Raw genomic sequence first — 10,980 nt, 5'->3', positions numbered from 1 at the left:
CTTGGGCAGCATTGGGTTGGGATGTTTTCGTGATGCACATTTTCTTTACATAAAACTCTCTCTTCTACATGGTCGCTGTGGATTTGTTTCTCCAAAGTACCCAGACTAACACACACACATATAAATAACATTCCTGGCAGTTACTAACCTAAGTTTGTTACACGACATTCTTGGCTGTCTTCTGCATTCCCTAAACCCGAGAGTCGTCTTTCATTGCACTCTCTTCCGACCCAGTGCTGTGTCTCTTCACAGGACACAGGGAAGTCAAAGGGAAGCACAGGTGCTTAAGTATGCTGAGGTATATAATATCAAAAAAAAAGACTATCTACAATAAAAGGAGTCCCTGCCATGATGTCATCTATCTACTTATAAAAGGAGCCCGGGTGGCACAATGTTTTAAGTGCTCAGCTGTGAACTACCTAATAGCTCTGGAGGATAAAAGATCCGAAAATTTGCTCCCAAAAGATTACAGCCTGGAAAACTCTCTGGGGCAGTTAAACTCTGTCACGTGAGGTCATTATGATTTGAAATCAACTTGATGGGACTGAACAGCATTATCCGCTTACAAATTATGCCAGCGCTGTCTATTAAAAGCATAATGTGTGCCAAGGGAAACTTTAACAATCTTTTTACTTATTGAATGCTGAAATGATCAGAATTCAGATTCCCGAGATGATGCCAAATTATTTATCCTCATCAATTCAGGTTCTCAACTTCTTGCGAAGAAAATAAAAATAGGTATTTTTCCACAATTAAAAATTGTGTCCTTAAAAAAAAAATTGTGTCCTTTCTATTTGTAGGTCATCTTGAAAATTACTAAGATATGTTATCTCCAAAGTTTCCATCACAAACCACATGAAGTCTCTTGAACTGGCTGTCCTTGTATTTTAAACAGCATCCAGAGTAGAAAATAAGCAAGGATCTCATTCATTTTTAAAAAGACAAGAACACCGTATTACACCTTTAATGCCCTACAAACCAGAATAGGTACAAGGGGACTGACTGGGTAACCCCATATTCAATTTAGAATCAACTCCAATTTAAAGAAAACAGTCCAGCATGATCAACTGATTCAATCTAATTTAAACATTTTTTAAAATCAGATCACTTTCTGGGGTTTTGCTGGAGACCTAGCCTGGCATTTCTTGAAGTATCAACCAGGCACAAATACCTCTGGAGAATTTACGATTCTATACATCTTTGCAGGAAAGAAAACTCAAAATTTTGAAAGACATTTTAGAAAGGGGGATTTGAGGGAAACTTCCAAAACCATGGTTAACTCATGTAGCCAAATCTTACCATACTTACAATACGAATGGCAAATAACTGGTGTCTCTCGCCCACGTGGAGCCCTGGTGGCACAGCAATTATGGGTTGTGCTGACAACTGCAAGGTAATCAGTTTGAAGCCACCAGGAGAGAGATAGGGTTTTCTACTCCTGTAAAGAGTTACAGTTTCAGAAACCCAGGAGCAGTTCTACCCTGTCCTATACGGTCACGATAGTCAGTGTTGACCTGGTGACAGTGAGTTTAGTTTCCTGGTTTTATCGCCCACGTGCCAGGAGCTCTGGTGGCACCAAAGGATAAGTGTTGGGCTACAGCCAAAATCTCAACAGTTCAAGGTCACCAGCCACTCTGAGGGAGAAGCAGCCTGCCTTGCTCCGTTAAAGATCTAGTCTCTGAAACCCTGTGTAGGGTTGCTATAAGCCCGAGTCAACTTGATGGCAGTGGGTTTTGTACTTGGTTCAGTGTGTCACCCAAGTACAAGGTAACAAGGCTTCTGACATCTCATTCTTGGCTCTGAGAATCTAAGTATGTTTTACCATCCTTGCAAGCTGCAAAATCCATGAAAAGTAGCCTTTGCTTCACACAGACAAATGAAAATAAAAATTCTAACCAGGCCAAATATATATGAGGGTGCCAAGAGTTCCCATGCGAAGGGGCTTCAAAACATTCAGGGAAAAACATGGAATTGAAAGAACTGAAATTTCTCCACAAACTTCTTAAGTCCCCTCATACCCAGCAAATGCACCAGGGAGCCAGGTGATACCTTTTCCCTGAGCATGCTAGCTAACAGGAATCATCCATTTCTGAAACAGCGCTACCTTCGTCTTCAACATTCCCTGTGGTGACTAGGTGGAGAAAACGTTTTCAGAAAAAATGAAAAACAAATGGAGATGCACCCTCCCACCTTCCACAGCATTAGAGGAGACAATGTGGATGATCCTTTTCATTTTATACAACAAACATCTACAACGGTCTTTATTACAGCTAATGTGTCCTAAGGGTAAATGCCATTTCTAGAAATTACCGTCAGTCACGACACAAAGAAAGAAAAGTCTAAGTGGCCTGAATCAAGAATGTTACCTTGTCGTGAATTTCTGCAGTTGGGCTGTGAGTTGGGCAGCATGGGAGCACTGCCTTCTTCCGTTCTTTTCCTGGTGGTCACACTGGCCTCTTCGCTTGGCTGAAAAGAAGGGAAAGGTGTCTATCAGTGCAGTAAAATCACTGGGCGCAGGGGATGTAGCAGTTCCATTCTGGCTCCCCAGTCAGTGTGAACACAATGGGTTACACACAAGAAAGGTCAGACACTGCAGTACACACAGTCACCAAATAAAGGCACCACCTCTCAACCCATGGTGAGCAGAGCTGGGAGAGAACTATCTCTGCACAAAAGGCCAAGAGCTGCCGCCACAAACATACTATCAGTATTGAAGCCGCTAGCTAACTACAAAATTAGGGATAAGCCAAAAACCATGTGAAACCATCAACATATAACAAGATAATCATAGTTTTCTTAGGTTTGAGGAAACTTTAAGAAATGGTCTGACATGAATATAACTACAACAAGCCCATTAAATTCTGCAAAGCTGCTTTCTTAAATGCCAGTGTAAGTACACAGTCACATACACACATAAACACACTCATACACATACACAAAGGCACAGATAGATAGATAGATATAAGGCACACACAAGCCATGAGGAGACACAACTGGAAGAACTGAAGAGCAGAAGTGCTACATCCCAAAGCAAGTTCAGAGACTGGACCTCTGACATGGGCAGAACAGAGAAGGCTCACTCTGTCCCTGGTCTATGAACTCCCAAGATCCTTAGTACATCTGGGGAAAGGTCTTGGGAGTCCAAGGTCCATAGGTACAGAGAAGGGGCCACTCTGTACAACAAAAGAAGTCACCATGTGGTGATTTTACCTTCAGTTGGTCTTGGCTTGGAATATCCATACTGTGATCTTGTGCGAGAGCGAGAGTCTGAGCGGCGGCATCTGGATAGCAAGTAAAACAAAAGGAAAACCTTCCCTGGTAATAACCATTCTTTCCACACAAAAAGGACTTCAGCAAACCACCCTGGAGCCAGGTTTGGTCCCCAGAGAGGACTTATGCTTAACGGCAGGTCAAGGGTCTCACTGGCAGGAAAGGGGAAAAATCCAAGTGATAAGACCGAGACAGGGCATACTCAAAACAAACGGCCACACTTTCACCTGGGGCCCATGGAGTCCGGGACTCAAATGGCTAAGTGTTCTACCGCGGAGCACTACCTCAGTTTTGGTAGAAAAGTGGCTCCAAACAGGAAATCATGAAGACTTTCACAACTCTTGCTGTAGGAGCTCATTACCAATTTTCACTAATTTGCCTTGTGGGCAAACAGGAACAGTGCTTTCTCATGTATTTTTTACGTGTTAAACGTTAGACAGGGCTATTAGATCTGAAAATGTGGAGTTTCCCCACCCACCTGCATCGTAACAAACAGCATTTTCATGAAAATCTATATTCTGAATGTCCGTTAAGATTTGATGCTTTAGATCACAGGTTCCTAAACTTATTTGGCCTACTGTCCCCTTAAGAAAAATGTTACTCAGTGCCCTAGCAATTTAAAACTTTTGTACTATAGCCCATAATCCAGGATAAAGGATAGGAATCCACTCTTTCGCAGGCGCCCCACCTCCCCCATCATTCCAGAAACCCCAGTGGGGCAGGATCGCCCACTTTGGGAAACACTGGTTTAGATATCTGACATACAAACTCCCACCTAATTTCACAAAATGTTTTAAAGAAAAAACAACAACAACATAAGAGTTCACGGTTTAAAGGACTCAAGTAGAAAGAAAATATTTTGAAAATGATGGCAGCATATGTACACATGTGCCTGACACAATGGATGGATGTATGGATTGTGATAAGAGCTGTAAGAGCCCCCAGTAAAATGATTTAAAAAAAAAAAAAAGTTCTTGGTTTAAATGCCCACAGCCTAATTGTATAGATAACCACCCCCACCCCTCAAAAGGGTCTTACTCTTACTATTGCTATAATAAACATTTCCTAAAAAGAGAAAACAGGTAAAAGCTTTTCTAAATGCCAATTAAAAAGGTGCAAAGAAAACAAAAATCTAGCAGACAGACTTCTTAGATACTGAGTTAATCTAAGAGATGAATGTATTTAAGGGTCTTAGAAATTGTTCAAGCAGAAGAGAAGCAGGAAACTGGCCACAGTTATTGAACGAGCCAGAGACCTCCACCGTCCCTTGCTGTATGACACTATATGTGATAGAGACGCAAGCACATAAGTCTATCCAGGCCCAAAGTTAAGTGCGTCTGCAAGAGATCGCTCCTATCTAGTAAAGAATGGCAGAGGAAAGTAGTTATCGTCCAAATGGTCAAGCACAGCTGTGTTGCACAAAGCCAATGTTTTCAAAATTAATGTTATAAAGTACATTATTTCTAGAACAATTTTAATAAATGAGATACTGAGTTTCTAAAGACAGCATTTTCTAACCACAGTATTGAAAACAAAGTTCAATTAATATGGAATGCAAATGAGACAAGTTTTTAATAAAGCCAATTCTATCCCCATCATCATGTGCAGTTCTAAAGTTTTGCTCCTTTACTTAGGTTACAAGAGAAGCAAAGAGCAATGATCTCTGGGAATACTACAACGTATACAATGGAAATGTGAAATAACTACAAGGTCTAGCACGCCTGTTCCATTTTATCAGCATACGTGGCTTAAGAACCGCCTTCACTTTAAATAAATTTTCTTCAACCATCAAACAAAAGATTAGCTCTGATATTTGTAAAGCTGGGAGGTGGGTGAGGTGGAAAAGCATTTTTCTCATTTAGCCTCTCAAATAAAACCCATGAAATCTAATTTCATAAAGATCAATAGAGACAGCCAACCACAAGCATCGCTTCGAGTACAAGTCAAAGCAGACAGTCAATCAAAGTCAGTTGGGGCAATTTCCTGGTCTTGACTATTGTTCTGTGCTTCAGACAGATGTTACCAGGTGGGGCTTCTAGGTAAAGAAGCTACATGGGAGCTTTTCCTCCCTGGCTGCCATCAGGAACAGCACAGCATCGGTCAGAAACAGGAAGCCCATGACTGGTCAACTAGTCCAGGGAAAAATAAGTCACCGATGTCCTTCACACTGAGAAAGCCAACAGTGCTTAAGACAGAAATTCCGGGGAAACCGGCCAAAATGCACAAGACCACACCAGAGGCCATCTTTGCTCTGCATTCAGAACCTGATTCATTGGTGGCCCGAGTGCTCACTGACTTCAGCATGAGCCAGGATCCCTTGGACTGCGCAAAGAGAAATGAACCCAAACAGAGAGCTGCAAGGGATGCCTTACAAGAGAAGCGAGAGACAGCAAGAAAGGAATGTACGAAGCAAATGAGGGAAGTCAGGGGAGGCTCCAGAGGCCAGTGTTTGGTGCTGGCAAAAACCGAGCTGGAGACTGGGTCACAGGAGGAATACAGGTTCTGCAGTTCCTTGTACGGATTGTAGTGACTGTACGGATTTTTCACCAGAGGAGTAATAAACTATACAATACTTAATTTTTTCAAGAGAGTGAGTTTATGTGATCTCTTCATAATATTTTTGTAAATTTGGGGGGAAATCTGAACTTATTGCAAATGACCAATCAGAAATTTTTCAAAATGTTTTTCATGTTTAAACAAGCAAACAAACAAAAGAATGTCAAAAATAACACGAACCCATTCTACTACAATCCCAGGCTAAAGGTGACCTCAGCGTGTGATACAATGGAAAGAGCAGGGGGCGGCTCCCACATTATTGAGAAATTCTTTTATCTCTAGACCAGCCTCAGAGCTACTGGGAAGCAGGAATGTCTATAATATATAGCCTAAATACTTTGTTTCTAAATTTTATATATATATATATATTCTAAATTTTATATATATACACAAGGGGCCTGCAAAAAGTTCATGGACAAATGGATTAAAAGATAATAGAATTCTTCCACAGTTACTGATGTCCCCTTGTGTACATTATGTAAGTTTTTGTAGGCAAAGTGCAGGAGAGAAAATGTGAGAACTATACTGACTTTAGATAGTCAAGAGAACAAAAGAATCAGAAAGCGAATTTCACTGAAAGGGTGGACTGGCCATTAGAACATCTTCCATGTACTTCAAGTTTTCAGTGGCTATCCGAAGAAAACCACACTCACACATGAGTGAGTCGCAAGAAAGCTGCCAGAGCACTTGCAGCAAGGCGTCCCTCTCCAACAGAAATTTACAGCGACCGGCAGCAGGTAGGTTTCCTACTGTGGGCAAGACACCCCATAAAACCAAACAAGCTTCAAAATCCATCTTCAGTTCAAAATCATGTTGCAACGTAAGAACAAAGTCTCTTTCTCTACTTTAAAGCATAAGTCTTTGTTAGGGGTGTATTCTTTCAACTTATTTATTTCCATAAACTATCAAAGCACAATCAATCTAAAAACATTACAAGTTTGGGCTTTCAGTCAAAGGTCAATATTAGCTAAAAGCTACTCTGAAGCTCACAAAGGGGCTTCCTGGAGGAGTGGCATGAGGGGGAAACTTTCATTACGTGGAAGTGAGTGTGAGATTAAGGTTAGAAGGCAACTGTACCCACTTTCTTCCTACGTACCCCTTGGAGACTTCCAGCCCCAAAGCAGTCCGTTCCCTGCACATAGCGAATGAAGTCATAATGCCAGGCTTAAAAGGTACGGGATCAAACAAAGGTTTAAACAAACGGACACTCACAGAACAAGGTTAAAATCATCGGAGGGTGTCCTGGTGACGGAGTGGCTAGGTGCTTGGCTGCCAACTAAAGGTCAGTGGTTTAAACCCACCAGCCACTCCACAGAGAAAATGTACCACTCTGCTTCCTTCTACGATTACAGCCTCTGAAACCCTGAGGGACCGTTCTACTCGGTCCCAGAGGGTGGCTACATTAGGTTCAAATGGACCAGACAGTGAGTTTAAAAATCATTAGGGGGAAAGGTTTTGAGGGGAACCTTCATAACAGGTGGGCCCCGTTAACAACACCTAAGCCTACATCATAAAAAGTGGAGCAGGGTGATGTAGCAAAAATACAGAGTGATGTAGCAGAACTGGCTGTGATGTAGCAGAAATACAGAGTACCACCTCTGGTGCTTTCTTTACGTTAAAAAAGCAGAGTCAATTTGAGCACTGAGATCTATATTACTAGTCTACAAAAAATAGGGGAGAAAGAGACCCAGTCTATAAGCGAAACCACAAGGGTACAATGTGCCGACTGTACCATATGAGTGACTGGACGGCAAACGAGCCAGTCTTCAACAAATAAATAACACGAAAACAAAGGAGGGTGCACTAACAGACACATCAACCAAGTGTGAGGTGTGGGCTTTGGATCCTGATTAAACAAGCCAAATGGAAAGGATACTTCTGAAATAACCAGAGAAGAAAATACATAAATGCTATTAAAAAGTGACATGAAATTGTTAGTTTTGTGTTACTATTCATTTAATGGGTGCAATGGGAGCCCTGCAGTTATCTTGGAACAGAAAAGGTCTATATCTGTTAGAAAAAAAGGGTTTAACTATGTGTAAATTAAACAAATGTGGCAAAACTTTCACAACTACTAAGTCTAGGAGCTAGGCATGGATAACACCATGCTATTTTCAGTAAGTCTGAAATGTTCACAACAAAAAGCACAGCAATGAGCTTCTATGTAACAAGCCGTTTGCGTCTTTCACCACTGTCAAAGGGACCATTCCATTTCCATCACCAGCGCCTTGCGTTCCAGCCATTCACCCCCTTAAACTCAGAGCTACGATACAGACTGAAGAAATAAGATTTGACATACCTGCAGCAGGAGTGGTTAACGTGTCAAGATTCTTTCTTAGCATATCATAAAGAGGGCTGTTAAAGAGGTAAGACAAAAATTTACAATGAAAAGCACACCCTGAAGATAGTTTTCCATTAAATATTAAATATAGCTTTGATATGCTATTTTCCAACTTTCTCTTTAAAGTGTGGAGAGGCATTTTTCTCCCTAATAGATCTGTAAATAGCAATATTCTAATACTCAAGCTCCTGTGATATTTTGCTTCATCAAAAAAAAAAAATTAGTTTACAGTTCATGTCATTAGCTAACAGGAACCCAAATAGGGAAACCCCTTTGTAGAATATTCCTTCCTTCCAAGAGTTAAATTTTATATTTTAATGGGGAGTAGAGTAGGGCAGTGGGAGTTCATTGAAGTGAGATAAAACAAGGCTATTACAAAGCTACAGAGCTAGAAAGAGAAGGCTCGCTTTTGACTGTATAAACCAATTGTCACATATCCCCATGCTGCAAGGAAAGTCAGCAACAGGTGGGACCAGCTTCACTGTGATCCTAAGTTCATGATTATCAACTGCCCAGTCATTCTACCTTTTTTCCTCACCAGCTCTCCCCAAGTATTTCCTCTCTCCCCAAGTATTTCATGAAATCCCAGCCTAACCACATCAAGCTCCCTGCTACCCAAGCTTCAATCTGCTTATAGTTCTCTTCCACCAAGCTTTCTAACGCACTCTTTAATCATCCTTCAGCTCTCAATTCAAATGTCACTTCCTCAAGGAACTTTTTTCAGGATCCTCAGATGCCAAACTCCAATCACAGCACTTAGTGTCATCTTCCCAGGTATTGGTGTGGAAGCTACTACACTCTTTGGTCCGTAAATGCAGGGACTATGTCTGTGTTGCTCACCAGTGTTTTCTCTATGCCCGTGAACCACGTGACATATGCAGTCCCTTAAATATTTGTTGACTAAACAAGTAAAGAACCATTAATAGCCTATGAGGTGGGGGGAGCAGGGAGGGAGGGGGGAAATGAGGACCTAATGCCGGGGGTTTAAGTGGAGAGAAAATGTTTTGAGAATGATGTACAAATGCGCTTTACACAACTGATGTGTGTATGGATTGCGATAGCAGTTGTATGAGCCCCTAATAAAATGTTTTTAAAAAAATAGCCTATGAGGTTAAATAGCTGGAGGTAGGCAACCAAAAAGAAATAAAAACCCTCACTCTTTTTACCTTGGCTCTTTCACGGAGAAGCTCTGGCGTCCTAGCAGTTCTCCTAGAAGATCTCCCCCACAATACACCATATGCTGCTTCTGCTGGTCATAAAGCTGCTTCATCATGATATATTGGCCTAGATACTGCATGACCTGCATGAGAATAAAGTACCATGAAAAGAGCTGTCGAGCTGCTGCCAAAAACCCACAAATTCTGGGGAGATAAAGGATGCTGTTAGTTTGCTGACGGGAAGAAAGAACTCCTACTTCTGAACAGGGCTGTTGTTGATTCAGAGTGCCTGTACAAGGGAATCTCAACAGGATGGCATTACCACTCGGGACATCAATACCTCTTAACAAAGAAATACAGTGATCCGGCCATGAGAAAAAGAAGTAAATATACTTACTTCATAGTCCCTTTAAATTTTTTCTCTCCAGTCCAAATCTCATAAAAAGAAACACTTCTATTACTAGAAATAGCATTTTAAACTTGCCTGCGTCATAAAAATATTTCCAAAGACCAGGGGCCAATAAAAAACCTACTCTTTGCTTTAGATGTTAGTTAATTTAATTTAGGCGCAAATAGTACAATGTTTAATAGCCATCAACAGTTAAGAGCACAAAACATAGACTCTCTAGATGTTTATCAAATATAAAGTTAGTTTATCTGGCTGTTTTCCTCAAAGTTCACAGACAAATTCAAAAATTTTAAAGTACCTTTTGTTCTAGATGAAGCATTTCATATAACCTTTATTATATCATTCAGCTTGGTACCTACATTCTGACAATAGACTTGACTGAACTAAAAATAAATCTGTTGAAAAGAAATGCTTTTCCACAGGTAGCAAATTTAAACAAACAAAAAACACTTATTAAATTCACAGATTACAAGCAGACCAAAATGGCTTTCTCTTTAGACCCTAACTTCTCAGGACTACAAGGGACTTCGAAAAGTTCCTGGAAATTTTCCATAATCTTTCACTTCCATTTTCCACAAACTTTTTGAAGCCCTCTTATATATTAAATATTTGGATAGAAGATTCTCCCAACAATGTTCCCCCCAGCATGAAGCAATGATGCCTCTAGGCTACTCTCCATACTTTCCCCACCTCACACCTCTCCAATCTCCCTGCTGCCCTAGCAGCATGGCCCCATACTAAGAGATTAGCTGAGTTTTCATCTCATCAGTTACCGAGTAAACTAGGGGAACATTAGATGTGGAAGAGCATCTACTAGAGGACACAGGGTAAAATTCTTATGTCTGTCTAATTTTCCAAAAAGATACATCTACTCTAAGGACATCAAACCACGCCTACTGTTATGGGATCGATTCTGCCTGGCCACAGGGTTTCCGAGGCGGTAATCTTTGTGGAGGTGGAACTCCCACCTCCTCCTCCAACAGGAGTTGAGGAGTTCACACCATAATGCTATCAGTTAGAGCAGGCATAAGAGCCTAATCTCAAATACTACATTTGTACATGACACTTACTATTTTATTATATATTATCTCAGCAACACAGTGACAACAACCAAGATGTTTACAGGAATATCAAAAATCCTCCTTTATGAACTAGATAGGGTCAAGATTCAGAGAGTTAATTATATAAAATAACTTTTCTTAACTTTGTCCCAGTAAGACATTCCCCTGGATAACATGTACTTAAAT

At 40.8% G+C, this 10,980-nt stretch overlaps 1 protein-coding gene across 3 annotated transcripts in view; it reads right to left on the bottom strand.

Annotated features, from left to right (window-relative positions):
- Window positions 1-10,980, bottom strand: part of MDM4 (MDM4 regulator of p53) — a 54,036-nt gene that overhangs the window by 16,557 nt on the left and 26,499 nt on the right. For 2 of the 3 annotated variants that reach the window (XM_045298010.1, XM_004699828.2), the window contains exons 4-7: window positions 9,334-9,467; window positions 8,126-8,181; window positions 3,211-3,281; window positions 2,367-2,466 (exon numbers count right to left, since the gene is read on the bottom strand). In XM_045298010.1, the coding sequence (XP_045153945.1) occupies window positions 2,367-2,466; window positions 3,211-3,281; window positions 8,126-8,181; window positions 9,334-9,467 (361 nt within the window). The remainder of the gene's footprint in view (window positions 1-2,366; window positions 2,467-3,210; window positions 3,282-8,125; window positions 8,182-9,333; window positions 9,468-10,980) is intronic. The other variant, XM_045298011.1, reaches the window with a different exon arrangement.

The sequence above is a fragment of the Echinops telfairi genome, unplaced genomic scaffold, assembly GCF_000313985.2.
Source record: "Echinops telfairi isolate 266 unplaced genomic scaffold, ASM31398v2 ScPeMD7_7424;HRSCAF=8462, whole genome shotgun sequence".
NCBI classification, from domain to species: Eukaryota; Metazoa; Chordata; class Mammalia; order Afrosoricida; family Tenrecidae; genus Echinops; species Echinops telfairi.
The sequence above is the reverse complement of the archived record's forward strand: the minus strand, read 5'-3'. Positions and strand labels throughout refer to the sequence as shown.